The sequence below is a fragment of the Aethalodelphis obliquidens genome, unplaced genomic scaffold (assembly GCF_003676395.1).
Source record: "Aethalodelphis obliquidens isolate GAN/ISIS:26980383/991018 unplaced genomic scaffold, ASM367639v1 scaffold67, whole genome shotgun sequence".
In the NCBI taxonomy this organism is placed as follows: domain Eukaryota; kingdom Metazoa; phylum Chordata; class Mammalia; order Artiodactyla; family Delphinidae; genus Aethalodelphis; species Aethalodelphis obliquidens.
Window position 1 is genome coordinate 9325059 of NW_020838011.1, and position 21394 is coordinate 9346452.

A 21394-nucleotide genomic window follows, 5' to 3' on the forward strand; every position below is an offset into this window, starting at 1 on the left:
AAAGACAACAGGTGTAAACGCATAAACTATGGTAAGAAGTAGTCTAGTATGGCCAGTGTACTCAGAGGAAAAGGTAGGTTTGGACTAACAAATAGCATTGGGAAAACTGGATTTCCAAAACAAAAGATGAAAAGATTAGAATTTAGACCTCTACCTTATACCATCCACAAAATCAACTCAAAATGGATTAAAAGCTTAGACAAAAGACCTGAAACTATAAAACTTCTAGAAGAAAACATAGGAGGGAAACTTCTCAGCATTGGTTTTGGCAAGGATTTCCTGGATATGACACCAAAAGCACAGCAATAAAAGCAAAAACATACAAGTGAGACTACCACAGACTCAAAATCTTCTGCATAGTGAAGCAAACAATCAGCAAAATGAAAATGCAAACTATGGAATGCGAGAAAATATTTGCAAACCAGGTGTCTGATAAGGGGTTTAATGTCTAAAATATATAAGAAACTACAACTGAATAGCAACCCCCCCGCACCCTGCCTATAACCTAATTAAAAAATGGGCAAGGACTAGACATTTCTCCAACAACAACACACAAATGGCGAACAAGAATATGAAAAGGTGCTCAACATCACATATCATCAGGGAAATGCAAAAACACAACGAGACAGCACCTCACACCTGTAAGGATGGCTATAATAAAACAAAAATAAAACCCGAGAAAATAACAAGTGTTGGTGAGAATGTGGAGAAACTGGAATTCTTGTGCACTGTTGGTGGGAATGTAAAATGGTCCAGATGCAATGGAAAACAGTATGGAGGTTCCTTAAAAAATTAAAAATAGAACTACCTATGATCCAGCAATACCTGATCATATATGAACTGCTATATATGATACCTAAATTGCTGTATTCTATTACTTTCAGTCCAGCAAACTGACTACAAGTGAACTGTAAGCCTACTTACCTAGCTTTGCAAATGGAAAATTTAATCTCTGGTTTACTGAAAATTATGTTCATTAATCAGTCATTATAGGATTGGAGGGATATAAAAATGTTTCACAAGGACGGTAACAAATAATGAAAAAAATTAGCCAATGTTATCTCAAGGAGCTGCCATTTGTTTTCCTAAGAATATGATCAGAAGGACATTAAGAACATCGTAATTACAGATGAAGAGTCCAAATTTAAGATGACTTCGGAAGTATAATCATAGTCAGGAGACCACATGGTGAAACAGTTTTCACGTAAGCAAAACAAGTTAGTCTTTATCTCTTCTTCCAAGGTATAGCGCAAAATGTGACTTGAAATCAACATACCAGGTGGTATGTATCAGCTCCTCCTAAACTGCTCAAAATTGACTCTGCATCCCACATAAAAAAATATAGAAAGAAATCCAAAATACATGATGAGCCTATTGTTCCAAATTTACCTACATAAAATTTATTTTTTCATGATTAGTTATAGAGGAAATCTAAAAACTTTTAAACTGAGAGTATATTATCTTTCATGCAAACATCTCAAAGTATCTACTAGAAATGACAGCAATTTATGTGTTTTTAATTTTTCTTTAATTTTGAAAAAAGTATTTTTATTTCATGAAAAAATATGGTAAAAAAAGTCCCACTAAATTCCATTCAAATCACAGCTCTTCAATCACAAAATACTTCTCCACTGTTTATACAGTGCAAACATGCAATGTTGTTAATGAGATCACACTGAAGTTAACATGGTCTCTAGATGCTACTGTATAACTAACTAAAGTGAAATGAACTGTCTTTCATGAGACTCCTGCACTATCAAGAACATAAATATGTACTCCTGTCCAGAAACAAGAGGTATATTTTGTAGTGGATAGCAAAATCATTTTTAGTCATATCACCTAAACCTAACACAACCAAGATTTAAATATTATTCAAGCTTTCAGCCTATAGTAAAAAAAAAAACAAAAAAAGAAACCCGAATTTTTAACTTGAGTGGAACTCTTAGAATATATATTACAAAATTCTGCATAGGCCTAGTGGTGTCTTTGAATAAAACTACTCCGTTACTGGAGAACAATGAATGGGGAAAATGTTTCAGTTTCCATAATGTTCTTACCTGTATAATGCATCATCAATCTCCACAGATTCTGTTGGCATATTGGGCAAATTTGTATTCACACTGAAAAAAGAAAACATAACTTATAAGGGCCAGTATGGCTATTCAATACTCATATTCTGTAATACTCATATTCAATTATACATGGGATCAGATTCACTAGTTACTAAAACAGGTTTTACAAACCAGATATATATTTTATTATTTACCACTTTATTTAGATTTTAAAAATAGATCAAGATTAAATTCACTGACTGCCTACCCTGTATTATAAAATTAGAGCCCATGGTTGCTTTATTCTCACATGTTGTTTATCAATGCTACATATATTCTGATGGATCTATATTTTAGCAATTTTATTTGAGTGCCCCATAAACCTTCTATAATATACACACTCGGAATTTACCATATAATGATATCTAAGCTTATTTCTACATGTTTGACCTTTCCTCTGCCCTCCAGATTTTATGCATCTGCCAGAACAATATCTCTATTCTGATGTCTAACTGGTATCACAAACATAACAAGCCTCGGGCTTCCCTGGTGGCGCAGTGGTTGAGAGTCCGCCTGCTGATGCAGGGGACACGGGTTCGTGTCCCGGTCCGGGAAGATCCCACATGCCGTGGAGCAGCTAGGCCCATGAGCCATGGCCGCGGAGCCTGCGCGTTTGGAGCCTGTGCTCCGCAATGGGAGAGGCGACAACAGTGAGAGGCCTGTGTACCACAAAAAAAAATCCCACAAAAAACAAAAAAAAAATAACAAGCCTCAAATAGAATTCAATTTCCCTTGCTTAATCTATTCTTCCCCAGTCTTTCCCAACTCACTTGGGACCACCAAGCAAATGATGCCACCATTTACTCACATGCTCTGGCCAAAAATCTAAGGATCTTTACTTGTTCCCTTATTTTCTCTATCTGTGAGCGCTGTTAGTTCTACCTTCAAAAGGGATCTCACATCTGATCACTTCTCACCATTTCAGTCAATACAATCTCAGGCCAAACCATCATCATATCTCATCTGAACTACTTCAAAGGCCTCCTAAACTATTCTATTTCTATTGCCCTTCCCTTTAATTAATTTTCCATCTAACAGGCTAAAACGTTTAGAATGTAGTCAGACATTACTCCCTAACTTAGAATTATCCTTCAGTAAGTTTTCTTTACCATTAGAACAAAATTCAAACACCTTAGCATACATAATAGGGCCTTTATGTATGTCTCCCAGTTACCTGTCCAACCTCAACGCCCACACCTCTCCCTCTTGTTCACTATCTTCAACTACACTGGCCTACTTGATGGTTCTCAAAAAGCCAGGCTTGCTATCACTTCAGTGTTTTTATACTCGCTATTCCCTTTGCTTCAAATGTTCTTCCTTCAGATCTCTGAAAAACTGACTCTTACCATTTACGCCTCTATTAAAATATTGCTTCACAAACATCACAGACCATTTGAGATCACCCCACTGAAACTGAGCAGGACCCTGTGGGGCCTTCCCTGGGACAGATTTCCCCTCCCCGCTTGTTTATACAGAAGTTTTAGCCTCCTAGGCTTTCCCCGAGTTCCAAAGAGCAAATTTAATCAGAGTGATGAGAAAATGTAGAAACAAAGGAAAGCAGTCAAAGTAATAACAGTTTAGCCATAAAACAAAGTCAAGGACCTTTCGTTGTCTTGCAGATGCTAGAACTCCCACCAGGTGGACGAAGTTAACTGTGTGCTGAACTGCTGATCAGCTGGAACCAGAAGGTTGATGATTGAGGTTCCAAAAACATTACCCTGTTACATCACCATCAAGCAATCAGAGAACTGAGCATGGATCACACACCCCACAACCCTCTCCCTCAGACTGTCTTTAAAAACCCTTCCCTGAAAGCCAATGGGGAGTTTCTGTCTTCTGAGCATGAGCCGCCCATTCTCTTTGCTTGGCCCTGCAATAAACTGTACTTTTCTTCACCATTACCTGGTGCCAGGAGATTGGCTTTGGTGTGCATTGGGGAAGCAGACCAAGTTTGGTTTAGTAACACAATCAACGAAGTGGCTCCCTAACTTGTTAACCTGCTGTATTTTCTTCAAATCATTAATTATGTATTTTTTTCATTATCATTAACTATCATCTGCCTTCCCCTATAGAATATATGATCCATTAGGAATTCACTACTGTATTCCAAATCCCTAAAACAGTACCTGACATTTAATAACAAGAGCAAATATGTGTCACACACTGCTTTAAGTGCTTTAGATGTACTAACTCAGTTAACCCTTTCAACAATTTTATGAGATAGACACTATTACTGTCTCCATTGAACAAAGGAAAAAACCTGAGACTGACAGAGATTAACTTAAATAATATGCCCATGGTCACAGAGCAGGTAAATGGCAGAGCCCTGAATCTAATCAGTCTAGCTCCTGACAACCACATTATACTGCCTATTGCCTCTCACAGTAGGCATGAAGAAAGCACTAAAAAAAAAAATATGTTAAATGAATTTTAAAAATTAAAAAAAGGTTAAACATACTAGTGTAACAAGACACAAAGTGATGTATCATTTACCGCAGTTCATTCCAATTTTTTCACAGCATGGCACAGAAAGAAAAATGATAATAGGTAAACACTGGGAAACAGAAATAGTTCCTAGCCAGAGGGAACCAGCTGGGACATTTGGGCCTGAGCCACGGTGACAGCTAAGATCAATATCATCTTGGCAAAAGTGTGATCCATTCTAGGTTTTGGGAAGCTCTAATTATCAATCACAGGATTCTAAAAACAACGTGATAGCACAAAATCCAGTTTTGGAAACTTATTTTCTAGGCCTGGTGTTGCTATACAAGCTAAAGTATTTGAAAATATAATATCAAAATGTGACTATTTCTGTTATCAAATATTGATTAGATGATCAAGTGATATCAGCTTCTAGCTAATAAAAACACACAAATACACAATATACCCTGGCACTGTAACAAAAATTTTTGTTACAGCTTTCTTATCCCTGGTATACTTTCACTAGCTATCTTCCTTGCATGGAGGGCAATAGTCTAGTGGGTAAAGCTCTTAAGTAAACATGAGTAGAGCATTACATTCTAACCAGTTCTGTCACTTAACGATACAACTGGCACCTACTTTTCAGAAAGTTCTGCCTTACTGGAATATTTCAAAAATCATTCTTATGATAAGGTCTACATGGCGATCAAAAATGCTTTAAATAAGGGAAGGTTTTGTTTGTATTACATAATATCTCCGAAGTAAATTTGGCAATGCTGGCAATGGCAGGCAATACCATGGTACCAAAAAGCATCCCTTCAGTCTGAAGCTGGTGAAAATGCTACAGGTTTGTGAACACTCACATTAGCTCAAAATCAAATCTGCGCCACTTTTATCTTTGGCATATTGTATTCTGGTAGTGGGCAGAATGTAACTATCCGCTTTATTAATTACGAAATGATTGAAACAGGAACTACACGCACATTTCCCCTCTATTTTTGCCAGAATGGAAACGACGTGAACCTCAACACCAACTGGGAAATAAGAATGGGTAACTCGTGTTTTTTTCCTGGATTTCTTTTTCTTTCTTTCTTTCTTTTTAAAGTGCAGTCAACAGAGGCCTCAGAGTGTCCTGACTACCACTGATTCATTATTACCAAGTTCCCTCTGGTAATAGTTTTCAGAGGATCTCAGCGGAGGACAGCGCACAGCAGAGCTTAGCTTTCACTTTATCGAAAGGAGGGAAGGTGTCCGGCACCAGGTCTGGGAAGCTCACACCGAGCGACTCGGACCAGAACTCCCCGCCGGAGCCCCTCCCTCCCCTCCACGTCCGGTGACTGGGAGGAAGGAGGAATGGCAAACCCCAACCCGAACTGAGAAAGCGCTGAAAGGGGCGATAAGTGGGCTTTTTCCTCAATGAAGCCGGCAGTCGCAGAGGCCGGAGCCCACGCCGCCACACCCACACCGCGCGCTCCCCTAGCCGCCCAGGGCCGGCTCTGGCCAGCCCCGCGGCCTCTCGCGCACTCCCTGCCCGCCTTAGGGGGAGAAGCAGAAAGCCGGGCTCTGGGTCCTGCCCGCCACGCCTTGCTTCTTCGCGCCCACACACGTCCTCTCACCTGCCGGCCCCCCAGGAGGAGCAGGACGCCTCTTCCCCCTGACGTGCTGCCACCGGCTGAGAGCCCTCCATCGCCTCCTGAGACGCAGCCGCTGCTGGATATTGGGAGGCAGGGAAGGGGGCAGGACCGTGAGGTCAAGGGGCGGGCGGTGACGTCACCGGAGGGGGCGGGCCTGGGGGAGCGCGCAGCCCGGCGGCGCCTTCCCGTCAAGCCCAGAGGCGTCCTGGCTTCCGGTTTGGGTGTGGTCGTGGAGTGGGCTTTGCTGCAGGTGATTGCAGGGAGTGGAATGTTGCGACTGGCGTCTGGCAGATGTAAACCGAACCAAAACACTGAAGGTACGAGTCACCTACCAAACACAGAGGATTCCAGTGGCCAGCGAAGTGATAGGATTGCGTAGCAAAATCCTTAAGAGTTTTATAGCAGGAAGAAGAAACCCTTTCATTTTATACTTTTAAAAACCCCAAAAGCTAGTAATAAGTAGCTCCGGATTTCCAGTCTGGGATTCCATTTTAAGACGTTACACGTTTAACAAATAATTTTGGACGTCTACTACGTGTCAAGCACTGTCACAAATTTGATAGAATCGTGATTTTATGAGCTATGAATGGCATATGTCATCCAGGTTGCCCCCTTCAATTTGTGAGGGACAGAAATTTACGGTTGTTGTGACTTGCCAGATTAAGTACCTGAACATATGTGTAAGGACCTCTCATCTAATTCCCTTTCCATTGACTCCCCTTTCACTTTTCTTGGAAAACAACAAGAATTAGTGTGACTCAATAATATTACGATTTATCTTTCATTCTAAATAAGTGTATGTTTGGAGAAATGTCTGTAGGATTTTAAAAACTGGCAAATACTTTGACACTATGTATTTATATCATCTGTAATGTATGATATTTTTACTTAGAATTTCTTCCCATTCTGGTGTGGAGAGAGGGTCCAGGCAAAAGGGCATTATCCTTTGTGTCTCTCTTCTCTTTTCAACTTGCACATCTCCAAATACCTGGAAACTTCATATTGCTCACCTATGCCATCATTCAGATCTCTCAATCAAGTTGTGTACCTTTTCTACATAATCATGAAAATGAACTTGGTCTGTGTCCCATTCTTTCAAGGTTCTGCTCTAGGACTGGACTAATCCCCTGTCTTCTCTCTTTATTCAAAAATTAATAGATATAAATATCTTTGAAAGGTTCGCTCCGCAAATAACACCAGTTTCTCTCCTAATTTCTTTTCCCTGTTTCTTTCCTTCTTAAATATTTATTGAATGCCTGTTAAACATTAGGGCCAAATGACTAGATGATGATTAGGTGATAGTGATACAGTGATCCCTGATTTCATCAGTCTCATTGTGGGAAGGCAAAAATTGGAAAATAAATGAAAAATAACATTAGAAAGTAAATACAATGAAGAAAACTTTATAAGGTGAAGAAAAGAGACTTGGGGAGGAGGACAGAGACAATTTTAGACGTAGTAGTCAAAGGTGGCCTCTTTGAAGAAGTGACATTTGAGCTAAAAACCTAAGTGATGTGAGTCCTGTGAATATCTAGCAGAAGAGCATTCTAGACTGAGGGAAAATCAAGTGTACACTTTAAAATTTTTCTTTTTTGAGATTTGTCACCTTCTGGTGTATGTTTGTTTATTTGTAAATTGCCTCTCTACCTTTAAAAGAGACTGGTCTTTTCCTGGAGAAGGAGATTCAGAGTGTGAGGAGGAATTTGATGGGAGGGAAAATCTCCATTGCTGGCTTCGAAAAGGGAAGGGGGCACATAGAAAGGAATGGGAATGGCCTCTAGGGGCTTACAGTGGCCTCCAGCTTCCAGCCAATAAGGAGAAGGGGACCTTGGCCTACAGCTGCAAGGAACTAAATTTGGTCAACACCTACATGACCTTGGAAGAAAACCCCAAGTTCCAGATCACAACAGGTCTGCTAGTACCTTGATTTCAACTTTGTGAGGCCCTGGGCAGAGAACCCAGCTGTGATGGGCCCACAATTATGACCTTAGAACTGTGAGCTAATAAATTTGTGTTGTTTTAAGCCACTATGTTTATAGTAAGTTGTTATACAGCAATAGAAAATGAATATACTGAATATTATCTAAGACCCACATTTTTCCACATTTTAACTTCCTTGAAATTGCAATGTATTTTTTTTTCTTTTTTATCAGTACAGAAAATAATGGTGTTCTTAAAACTGAGGTCATGATTTGGTGAAGTATAGTATGAATTATTTCAAACAAACAATATAACAGATACCCAGATTTAAATGTATTCTTACATTTGCAAAATGGGGAAGAAAATTGGAATATCACTAGACTTTTCACAGTGAAACTTTTGTCAGAAGAAAGTAGAACAACATATTTTGGGTACTCAAGGGACAAAGAATGCACTAAGGATTTTATATCCAGCGAAACTAACTCTCACGTGCAAAGGGTATAAACTACTATCAACACTTGATATGATATCAGTATTTGATGAGACTATCATTTTCATGAGCCCTTCCTGGAGAATTACTAGAGAATGAGCATCAGACAACGAAAATGATGAGAAAAACATTGACCTAAGGATTGGTTCAGGTTCTTTACGGAAAATCATAATCTGTTGTGTGTAATTAATTCTTTATTACTAATTCTCCTGAGTTCTGTCACCTTAACTTTTGAGTTTTTCTATTTTCTTCCCAGCTTTTTCAAGATATAATTGACAAATAAAATTGTAAGATATTTAAAGTGTGCAGTGTGATGATCTGATATATGTATACAGTGTGAAAGGATTCCCTCCATAGAATTGTGTTTTTCTAATTCTGAATCATGTTGTTCTTTCATACCTTGTATCATTTTCTTAATGTCATTTAGCTAGTTTAAAAATAGTAACTTTCGGTTTTGATCTATTTTGTGACATATCTTTGGGCCATGCTTTCATTATCTGTAATGATGATGTTATACTCCTTATTCTCTCTCTCTCTTTTTCTTTTTTTTTGCCGTACGCGGGCCTCTCATTGTTGTGGCCCCTCCCGTTGCGGAGCACAGGCTCCAGACGCGCAGGCTCAGCGGCCATGGCTCACGGGCCCAGCCGCTCCGCGGCATGTGGGATCTTCCCGGACCGGGGCACGAACCCGTGTCCCCTGCATCGGCAGGCGGACTCTCAACCACTGCGCCACCAGGGAAGCCCTATTCTCCCTTTTATGATAATAATTTTGTATAGTATTTGAACTTGATATTTTTGGGCAGCTCAGTTTTATGTGAAATTACTGTTCTTTAACTTTTAGTATGAGGCAGGCTTCCTAGTCCAATAAGACTATATCCATCAGAAACAAAACTGTATTCCAAGAATGTCAGGTTTCTGGCTCATTGCAAGGAGGGAGGCCACATTCCATGGAGCCCACCATGGGATGCCTCATCAAAGGAAAAGGTAGGTTTATTATAGGAATTTGGGGAAGTGTAGAATTAAGGAGAAATAAAACGAAGTAGTATTTTGATAGACTCAAAAGAAAGGAAGGATGTATGTAAGGGGGCCTACCTTAGGTCTGGACTGTAACATGGACCCTGTGTTTTTGGTAGCTACAGAGTCGAAGTAGGTGAGGAATGTGTCCACAAACCCCTTTTCTGAAGTTCTGGAAGTAGAGGCTGTTTCTCTATCACATAACTCAGATCATCTAGCCAAGAATGGGATATTTCAATCTTAATGAAAGATTTCAAAGAGCAAGTTTTTTGACAATCTATGATTTTAGAGAAAAGAGTTCTCTGTGAGTAAAAAAAGCAGCAGTTACTCATAGTGGGTTTTTTTGGTGACACTACAGCATGTTCTTGGGAGAAATACTATTTTCTGTTAACTTTACAGCTGGCTTTATCTGTGTTTATTATCTATACCTGATGAATGGCAAAGCAGATTTTTACTTTCTTAGTCCAAGCTCATTTTTACTTTCTCACAGGTTTCAGGAAAACTTTTCTAATGCCAGAGAGCTCCTTTTTTGTTGCTTTGGTGTAGTGCTGAAAAATATGGTGGCTTGATTTCTGTGATTTCCTTCATTTCTGTTGTCTCTGTGCTGCATGTGTTTATATGTGTGTATGTATGTATGAATGCATAGTTACATTCTCAAGCCATGGTACAATAATTTTATTTTAAAATCTTTATTTTGGGTAATTTTAGATTTACAGAAAATTTGCAAAGGTAAAACAATTTCTGTATATACTTCACTCAGCTTCCTCTAACGATAACATCTTACATAACGGTGGTCCATTTGTCAAAACTAAGAAATTAATACTGGTTCAATACTATTAACTAGCTACATATTTTATCTGGATTTCACCAGTTTTTCACTAATGTTCTTTTTTCTGTATGGATCCAATCCAGGATACCACAATACATTTAGAATTGCCCTGTCTTGATCATCATGTAAGTGTACATTGTAATGAATATCTTCCTGAAATTTTATGTACAAATTGGATTTCTGCAAATTAAATAGTTCACATCATAAATTATAAAGATAATAAACAACATCTATATTGTGTTTTATAATTACACAGGCTATTTACATGCATTTTTCACTTCATTCTCCTAAGTTATTCACTATTAGCACAGAAAGGATATTTAGCAGTCACCTCAGTATACAACCCTATTGCTTTATAGAGGATGAGTCAAAGAGGTAAAGAGTTTAAATGTCTTGGATAAATTCACATCATTACAGGTACAGAGCCATGACTAGCTTCATCCCTCGTTGAGTATTTCTCTAGTATATTATACCCAGATCCCAACAATTGGAATACCTGTTCCGTGACTGTCATAAAGAATAAGAAGTACTACGTCCTGAGGTCAGGCCTTCATGAACATGGTTGGAAAGCAGCCAACCTCCTGAGTTTTGAAGCAGGCTTCTTTGTCCAAAGATGTTGCTATAACATTTGAACTGGCTTGAAGCTGATTATTACAGACTATTTAGAAGAACCTAGAGGGAATTCCTTTGCGAAGGAAATAAACCTTTTCAAAATGTGAATAATTATCATCATAAGTGGTCTATGAATTAGGATATATGCATATCCCATTTTCCTGAAATATTTTTTAAAAATTGCCCATAGAGCAATAAAAAGACAAGTCATTTTAGATTAACGATTGAAATATATTTTTCAAGGCACTTTATTGTTTGATTTAACTGATTATGCAACAGTGAGTAGAGATAAAATATAATAAATCATGCTCCTAAGTTTAACCTTCTTCAAATATTGGGAGAAAACAGATGACAAACCTGAAAATCCCTAAGTGGGACTTCATGTTTTTGTGTCTTTCTAGGCAATATGCTGTAAATGCATCTGGATATGCCCTAATTGGATGATAAAGGCACCTCAACCCCTTTATGAAAGAGGATGCTCAGAGCCCTACTCCAAAGATGAATTCAGCCACAGTCACTGTTCACCATAGACTCAAACTATACTATCCAATTTCACATCTTTTTTCTTGACTGAAACGACGTTCAGATCATCTCCCTTCTCATCTTCAGCTTGTTTTCTCATCTTTGGTTTGGCAGCCAGCACCTCTAGCCTGGAGGCATCAAACTTCAGCACACACCAGAATCTCCTGGCCTGCCTATTAAAGCAGCTTGTTGGACCCCCACTAGCATTTACGCTTCAGTATGCTTGGGTAGGGGCTGAGGATTTGCATTTCTGACAAGTTCCCTGGTGATCTGTGCGCTGCTAGACCTAGGACCAAATTTTGCGCTGCTCTAACTTGCTTCCTCTAACTCATTCTTTGGGCTACCTCTAAACCTCCTTTCAGTACGGCTTTCCTTACTGCGTTCTGGACTGCACCGATCTTTGTGTTAGTCTTTTGTTTCTGTTGCTTAGTTTATTTGCGGTTCCATTCCTTTTGGCTCTGATGTCATGTTATACTCTGGATCCTGCCTTTAGACATGCCTTATATTTACCATTGCAAGGTAACAGAAAAAGAATTAGTAATTTTGGGTACAGAAAATGTTTGTGATTGGCTTTTCTAGCAAAGATAACTGGGATATATGTGGACAGAGGGAGGTAGGTATGGAGATAGAGAAAAAGTTAGTACGGAATTCTGTCACATAAATGTGCAAGGCATCATAAAATCTGAGGGAAGCAGTGATGGAGAATACAATACTGTTGATAATATGGTTAAGGTTATTGTATACTGAGTGCTTGTAATTAAGGTTTCTACTCAAATATAGGCAGCCCCATTATCTCATATAAAATCACAATCGTAATACTCCAGAGTAGATGAAGTTGAAGACTTCAGATACAGCTAAGAAAAACTAGGAAGCTGGGTAAATGGAGAACTGTTCCTATAATCAACTATCAGCAGGAATGAGAAATAGAAACTGACTTTACAACCAACCAGCAGAAATCCAAGAAAGCCTGAACCTACACTCAGGTCAGCTAGCTTCTGAATCCTGTTCAACACTAGGTCACTGATTTCCTTTTCAATGGTGTAGTGCCTAGAGGCACAGCTATTTGCAACATCTTTGCCAGTGACGGCATTCTAGAGAGACCTTCATCACTTACAATTCGTTGTAGGTCTATAAACATTCTTGTGGGGACATACTAGATAACACTATTCTCACTGAAGAAGGTATTGAAAGAGTCATCTCTCACAATCCTCTTATCACTGGGCTTTGGGTGGGACGCTGGATTTTATATTCCAGGAAATAGAGTTCCCAGCAGCTGTTTCTATTCTGGACACTAACCTCACCAATGTGATTAGGGATGCTTTAATGCAGGGTGGTAGAAACAGGAAGCAAAGGTGAGGGAGTAGATACTGAGTCCAGGTTATCATCTCCAATAAGGTAGGAAGAGAGAGATCTGTTTTAATAATTAATAAAATGACAAGTTTAGAATAAACATACTCTAAAGATTCTTTATTATCAATTAAGGTAATATTAAGTAACAATGGCAACAACAGCAAATTACCTGCATGAATCCTCAGCCCTCTGCTGGTGAGATTTCATGTTTAGTTCCAAATGTTGGGCAATTCTGGATGAAAGGAATAGGCAAGAAATAGATTTGCCTACCACCAAGTTTCGTGGATAGATCTGGTGATTGCTTCAAAATGGGAGATGCTCCCATCACTTTTAATACTTCTACTGAACATAAATTATGGTCATTGATGACATCTAATCACAGCTTCTTTTTAGTCATTTAAATTGCTGAAAGACAGGTTGACAGACATCACACTCCTTCTTTCTTGGTAAGAGATCTATCTTCTTTCTTGTTAACAGAATATCAATTTTGTTCAGACATAAGGCTGCCATGAGCTTCATGGGAGGCTAGATTTCTCCCTAGCCCTAGATACTGAGTTATGATTGGACTAAAATAGTCAAAATCCCAATCTCCTTAGAGTTGACTGGTTTAGGCATTGACATGTTAGGCGGTTCAGGATAATAAGTGAGAGGTAGTCCTATGGATGGGTTTCTGAAGAAGATTCTCCCTATTGATAAGAATAGACACATCATGGAAATATTCCCTTTTGTGTCTTTGGACTTACTCTGTGAGGAGATGCCTCCTGCAGCCGTTTCAGGTTTTTCCTGGCCAAAATGGACAAGCCTGAGATCAGAAAACTCATATAGTGCATATGCCAAAATCCTAAATTTCCCGGAACTCTGAGTCAGCTAAGCTCTGAAATGCTTGATATGTGAAATAGTTTATTTTTGTTTAAGCCATTTTTAATTGGGTTTCTCATTCTTCTAGCTTAAAGCATCCTAATTGATGAAGGTAGTATTCTTCTCCATTACTGAATAGAAACATTAAGGCAGCAAACTTGTATTACATCTGCACTCTGAAATATCTCAAAGAATTTTACAGAGTTTTACATATTTCATTTTTCTTAGCATATACATGTAAATATATATACAAAATTATAAATATATAAAAAATATATTATACACACACACATATATTTCCTTGAACCACAGTGTGGGTCTTGCTGTGTCACTCTTTAGGGACAATGATTATATTATACTAATTCCATCCTTTTACTGAAGAAGGAAAAAAGTTAACATTGGCAATGTCCCACAGCCTCTCAGCCTGAAGTCAGAATTGATCATTCAAAGTTGCTCAAGAACACCAAGATAAGAAATTTGGATTTTGTTTTAAGTGGGATGTGGAGTCATTAGAGAGTAAGCAGACTAGTGACATTTTAATTATATTTAAAACGAGCATTCTGGCTGCATTGTGGAGAATGGATTATAGCACAGCAAGAGGAATTTGGTGAGAAGTTTGTGGCTCTAATCAGGTTGAGAGAGGTGATGCTGGATTAGACTAGGTCAATGACAATAGAAATAGAGAAATAGATTTGGAAAATGTTTTGAAGACTGAACTTATTGATGGATTAGATATAAGATACTATGGAGAGATAAATTAAGAATAAATCCTGGATTTTGGCTTGAACAAGTTAGGCATATTTTGGTGCCAGCATTGAGATGGAAAGAATAAATGAGAAAGTGATTTAGGGAAGAAATAAAGAGTTCATTATAACATAATAAAGATATATTGAGTTTAAGATGTACATGAAGAGGAATCAAGTATAAATTTGGATCTATGAACTTGTAGCTTAAAGAAGTCTGAGCTAAATATATAAATTTAATAATATATATATAAATATGTGTGTGTACATGTGCATGTGTTTGTATATGTGTATACACACACACACACACACACACACACACACACACACACAGGGTACTGGGTGATATCCCCAAGGGGGAGAGGGTAGACAGATAAACCAAGAATCCCTAGATCTGAGCCCATATAAACATTAGGTAGAATAGAAAGAGGAAAAAATGAAACTGAGAAAGAACTCCTAGTGAGATAGGAGAAAAACTGGGAGGGGATGGTTTCACAGAGCTAAGAGGAGTGTCTCAAGTGGGAAGCAAATTGGTATAGGAATTCATCACTGTCCGGTTCCACTCAAGTATTGATGCTGGGCTTTGTTCTTAATTTGTTAAGGAATTACCACCCCCTCTTTTCAGTGGAATTAAAAATATACTAGACTGATGAAAATTGGATTTCTACCCAGAATAGTTATTCAGATGGGGGCTCAGCCTTGTTTTAGGATGATTACTGTTTTCATGAATGGCTAAGGGATATTGTGCTGATATCTGAAAATGGAAGGCCATTCACCAGATAGTGATAAGAAAAACAACAATGGGGCTCCTCTGTGACGGCAATCTTATTTACTCACTTGAAGACAGAGGGATGGCCTTCAGACATCAATTAAGCTTCCATGTAGCTCCCTGGTGCTTGACAATTTCCCAACCCACCTCTTTGTCTTGTGCTCTCTCCCAAATTAAGCTTTCTCTTTCAACTCCTGCCACTCCAGTATTCTCCAAGATATGGCCCAGTCCTCCTTCACCTGAGCTCCTCACAGAGAGAATGAACAATTGTTTGACTGTTGATGAAAATTACAGTAAGTCAAGAACAGAGAAATCACCATTAGTTTTCATAGTAGGGTGATCTTTGGTGACCTTTACTAGAGTTTCACTGGAGTAGTAAGGACAGACTACAAGGTGACAGGTGTTGAAGATTAAAAGGGAAGTAAGGAAGAGGAGTTATCAGGTGTGGACAACTCTTGAGAAGTTTTCTGGGAGGGACAGTAGAGAAATGAATTGTGGGAGGTGAAGCTGAAATTGAGTATATGGCTGAGGAGGATTTTTTTTTAAGATGCAAGATAAAAAGCATTTTCATACAGCAGTGGGAATGATTTAGTAGAAAGGGGGAGATTGATGGTATAGGAGGACAAGGGGATATCCGAAGAAGTGATGTCCTTGAAAGGTGAGAGAGAATGGTATCCACAACACAAGGAGAGGAATTGGCTTTTAAGAGGAGCAGGGACAAGTCTTCCATTGTAATAGGAGAACACAGAGAACAGGATATAGTTTAGGAATGTTTAACAGTGGGAAGTTGAGAGAGCGCTCCTCTGATAAATCTTTGTCAGCTTCTGCATTTCTATTTCTTTGGGATCTGTTTTCTATTGAATTTGACAGTGCTGTTCTGATAGTGGTTGCATTTTGTCAAATAGATTGTCATGGGATTGTTATCTGCAATGGACTTGGAGACCTTATGAAGGTATTCCTGGGAACTACATCTATTGGGGCAAGCAATTGTTGTAGAGGAACCAGCTATCAGTGAATATGGTAAGTGCATCCTAGAAAGTAGAACACATTCAGCATGTTTAGTGATAGATAATTACTAGTTGCAGAGATCAACTAGTAATAGAGAAAGCAGTGGATGAGAGTGCAGCAAGATACATCCTATTAGGTGTGTGGAGCATAGTAATTAAAAATCTGTAAAAGTAGGGAGCATTAGAGATTTTGGTATACAGACCAGTATATAGTTTGCAGCAGAGATGCGTGAAATAAAAATAGCATGTTCTCCTTAGTTAAAGTTGGTTTAGGAGCAGACTTCAGTCCCATTCTAATGGAGAGGAGGCATTAGAATGGTAGGAATAAGGCAGGACCCCATTCTAGCAAGTCTAGCTTTCTGAAGAGATCACTGGGATAGTGAATTTGGCAAGAAAATAAAATTTGAATCCTTTTACCAGAACTAGTGTATAAGTTTGGAAAGTGGGAAGTGGTCTTAGAAATAATGCAGAGGCTTAGTTCCTATCAGAAGGATTCATGTTTTCTGGGGCCTGAAGGTTTTACAAACATCACAAAATCTAAAAAAATTTAAAAAAAAAGTAATAATTTTAAGCATTAACTGCTTGACATAACTCTAAAGTACTTTTTCCCATAAATTATGTCTTAGTATAACAATGTTTTATAATATAATGTTTTATATAGTGATAGTTTAAAATTTTTTCTTTCAATTTCAAAATTCTTTGTAAGTAATGACATCCTAACATTTAATCGCATACATTGAGATGCATGAAACAGATGTACTCACTGGCTTTAGTACTGCTACAGTTTTGTACCCTACAAACACAGGAATTCTGATAAATTTTACATTTCCAGTCAAAAAGAAAAAATAATGTAGGCATTTATAATTGTATATGCTGCACTGTTGAGTATATTTCTGAAAGGAGAGAATTTCTATTTTAACTAGGATTTGATGAGGACCCAATCTTTTTCTTACAATTTTACATGCTAAGTATATTAGTTTTCCATTGTTGCATAATAAATTACCACAAGCATAGTGATTTGAAACAACACACATTTATCTCACAGTTTCTGTGGGTGTGGAGCCCAGGCTTGAGACTGGGTCTTCTGTTTCGGGTGTCAGCAGGCTGTAATCAAGATGTTGGCCAGGCTGTGCTCTTCTCTGTAGGCTTGACTAAGGACAAATCCACTTGCAGGCTATCAGGTTGTTGGCAGAATTCGTTTCCTTGCATCTGTATGACTGAGGGTCCCAACTTCTCATTGGCTGTCCACCAGAGGCTACCCTCAGGTCCTAGAGGCTGCCCACAATTCCCTGCCACATACTCTCTGCAAAAGTAGTTCACAGCGTGGCTGTTTGCTTCTTCAAGGGCAGCAGGAGAATTTCGGGCTCAGTCAGCTAAGATAATCATATATAATGTAATAAGAGTCATGGGAGGAACATCCTATCACCTTTACCTTATAGCTTAATCAAAGAAATGATATCCCATTACCTTTTCCATAGGTAAAGCATGGTTGGAAGCAAGAGTACCTTATACAGGGGTGTGATTTATTGGGAATCACTTTAGGGTGGACATGCTAAAGAGTAAAATAATTTCTGTAGACCGGTTTCTGTACGTTTTATACCCTACTTTTCCTCCACTACTCAAATAGTTCTGGTGCCATACTCTAGACACCTCCATATCATGATATGACCTCTACATATCATGATATGTATGGGCCTACACTTTCCTGTCACTATGCCAGGTAAGTCTGTATGGGGGTAACAATATTTTATCTAGTACTATGCCTAGATGCTTACTGTGATGGTTAGCAGTGACTTAACTACACATGAAAGTTACCAAGAACCACAAAATATCCCTCTAGATTCAATGTAAATATATACCTAATTCAAGTTCCCCTTGGCTGGATCCCAAAGCTATCCATGGCCATTCCAACACCACCTCATCTGAGGCATGAGTGTGACAGAGGGGAAGTAAAAGTGAAAAGAGATAGTCTTAATTATTGCAATTATAATATCTTATTTTTATGAATTTTATAAAAACATGTACCCATGGGAAGACTTCTTTTCCAGGGCTCATGAGGCGGCTAAATGAGGAGCTTTGAAATTAAGTTTCATTAGCTTCATGGGAAATCCACTTCAGGTTACCACATTTTTTTTTTTTTTTTAGTTTTTAGTTTTTTAGTTTTAATCACATTTTTAAATTATTAATTTGACAATTATTCACTTGATCTCAAGTCATAGTTAGAATTTTTAAAACTTATGCAAATTTCTTATCCAGTGGACTAGTTATAAAAGAAAGTCAATAATTGGGTGGAAGTTACCCTCTATGCATCAGATGAAGATTCCAATCACAGGAGTTTAAATGTTCGGATTTAGATTGTGAAAAATAATAAAGTTTGTTCTTTTCCCTTAGGGCTACATTTATTGTGTAATTACAATGTACCAAGACTATATTTAGCCTTTATTCTTTGTGTTTAAATTGTGTGCTGTTAAATTTTGTGATATACATAGTCCTGATTTTATTTTGAGAAGGTAATTGGTGATTGTAGCAGGTACTTCTGTCTTCTGATCCCCAAAACATTCCCCTCTTGCTCTCACAAAAAAAGAAAAAGAGAGAGGAAAAAAAGAACTAAATATTTTTTTAAAGTTATCAGGTGACTAAATGTTCAGGGAAATTGAGTGCTGCTCTCCATAAGATAAAACATACCCTTAAGGTGTTTAGGGTAATCCCTTTCTCCTTTGCTAGTGATAGTTTAGAGGTGGTCATGTGCTCCAGTTCTAGCCAATCTAAGAGGAAGTGCTGAGGGTTCTGGGAAAGAGAGATGTATAGTGAGAAGCCACCCTTTCTTTGTGCCTTTGAGACTTCTAGTTGGTGACAAGTAGTTTCTGATCACTAAAGCCTAGAGGAAGCAGAGAAAATGACTCAAAGCTCTGAACTAACCAACTCTGCATGCTTTCTTCTGGACTTCCTGTAACGTGAAATGAAAACATGCCACGTCTAGTCTGACATTTCTATTGCTTACAGCAGAAAGCACTCTAACAGAAACAGCACAAAAGTCATACAAACACACATATAATATTTATTGTACCTTTTTCTCATTAGAAAAGCAATATATGTTCATTCTGGAAATTTGGGATACAGGTATTCACAAGAAATTTAAAAAATCATTCAGAGGTAACTATATCAATACTTTTTGCACATATTCTATTTTTCCTATGCATGCACTTTGTATATTATATAATTTAAAAAATTAGACTTACTGTTTTATACCTAATTTTTATACTTAATAACCAAAAGAATTAAATTGAAGATTTAAATCAATTAGTCTTAGAAATTAAATTGAATCTTATTCTATTTAGTCTCCTATGGACACAATTTATAGTAATTAGACAACAAGAATTGGTTTGACATTTGAAACTAGGCTAAAGGTAAAATAGATGAAATTCAAATGTATTTTAGCTGCTCATAAATATTATCTCTTTGTGACTACCAAGTAAGTTCTGAGATAGGGCACTTAAAATTTTTTTCTAACTCATTTACACTGATTTATGCTGCTGGGAAGATTATGTTTGTAGTACTCCAACATTTTTGGTTTGTTTGTTTTAAGACATGATATCTCTGTTTTGTAGGCTGAAATTGAATTTGCACAATCTTTTAATTCATTGTTGTTTGTTCATGTCATGTATTACTAAATTGAATTTAGCAAGAGGAAATCCAGTTTTTAACCAGTTTTATATGCCAAATAGAAGAGGAGATATCCAAGATAGAATCTTAATTATCTGATATATTGGATTAACTCTGCAGAACATATCCTTTTTTACAAGGAATCCTCATCTTTTATTATGACTGAAAATAGAGTAAATGACTATAATACCAAATATGAAATACTCTATGTTGAGTGATGTATCTTTAACTTAAAAGCCACCTTTTGCACTATTAATTTTGGTATAAATCCATATCCACATTATAATTTACAGACCACAACATTTATATAATATATTTATTCCTGCCAAGTTTTTCATTACATGTTGAGCCTTAAGAGAGTTTTTAAGGTTGAAAATGGTGAGTGATCAAATTGAATCAATCCAGTACAGTTTCAATATTAACATTATTATGAATATATATATATATAAATGTATCAGGTGAATACATTCTGATACATTTTTATTGTAATAAACTTCTTTATGAATATTCTTTATGAATATACAGAATCAGTTGGGAATTCCTAACCTTTTTTGTGACATTGGCTCCTTTGGCAGTCTGGTATGGCCAAAAACCCTTCTCAGGATAATGTTTTTAAATGCATAAAATAATACAAATAGGAATAAAAGTATAGCAGTTGCATTGTAATACAGTTTTGCACATGGTCCACAGTTTAAAAACACCTGCATCAAGATTTTGAATAGCCCTTTAGTTAATGTATTAAAAAATGCCTAAGAGTGTATCTAAGTAGAACAGTTTCTTGAATGTGTAAAAGCCAAACTGACATATGTTCAATAAACACATATCTAACAAAGCCCTTAGATTGTATCTTGTATATTTTTGCCTTTAAATCCATATGTAAGAATTGTTATCAGTTTGGGAATAAGAATACGTATAATAAAGAGATGGTGGAGAAGAATGGTTTTGTTGTGACTTATCTATATTCCTGTGTCATCTAGTGAACTTTAAATTCTTGGTATCAGTATACACAACTTTAAAGTTAACTTTGAGCATTTTAGCACATTGCAAATTTGAGTCCAGCCCAATTCAACTGTAGAGTTGGGGCATTGATTGGCTAATTAAAGGTATGAGTTTAGTAAAAAGACGATATGAATGAAAGAGTAGAAAGAAGGAGTTCAATAGTGACAGAAATAGGACCAATGGAGACAGAATTGGAAAATAACCTAGAATGTGGAAAAATAACTACTACACACTACAACACTAAAAGTATGAGAAGAGAAAAATAAGGAAAGGAAAGACCTACCATTAGTTTAATTAGTAGTTTACTTAACCACAGTTCCACAAGGCCTGGAATGTGTGGAAATGACATTTCATCTTTTGTGTGGCACTACATACCTCATGTGAATATAATAATATTTTACCTATTTCTTTTAAAAAATAAGTTAAAGAGTGGTTGAATTTCTTTTAATTCCC

At 37.4% G+C, this 21394-nt stretch overlaps 1 protein-coding gene and 1 long non-coding RNA gene across 6 annotated transcripts in view; one reads left to right on the top strand and one right to left on the bottom strand.

Annotated features, from left to right (window-relative positions):
* UBA6 (ubiquitin like modifier activating enzyme 6) overlaps positions 1-6258 on the bottom strand; it is a 79996-nt gene extending 73738 nt beyond the window's left edge. For 2 of the 4 annotated variants that reach the window (XM_027089660.1, XM_027089662.1), the window contains exons 1-2: positions 6149-6219; positions 2058-2120 (exon numbers count right to left, since the gene is read on the bottom strand). In XM_027089660.1, coding sequence (XP_026945461.1) covers positions 2058-2120; positions 6149-6219 — 134 coding nt within the window. Of the gene's footprint in view, positions 1-2057; positions 2121-6148 lie in introns of all 4 variants that reach the window. The other 2 variants (XM_027089661.1, XM_027089663.1) reach the window with 2 other exon arrangements.
* A 117-nt stretch (positions 6259-6375) lies between these two features.
* Positions 6376-21394, top strand: part of LOC113611049 (uncharacterized) — a 27209-nt gene continuing 12190 nt past the window's right edge. Inside the window, exons 1-3 of one of the 2 annotated variants that reach the window (XR_003429337.1) lie at positions 6376-6483; positions 11432-11779; positions 16178-16292. This is a non-coding gene — a long non-coding RNA (uncharacterized LOC113611049). The remainder of the gene's footprint in view (positions 6484-11431; positions 11780-16177; positions 16293-21394) is intronic. The other variant, XR_003429338.1, reaches the window with a different exon arrangement.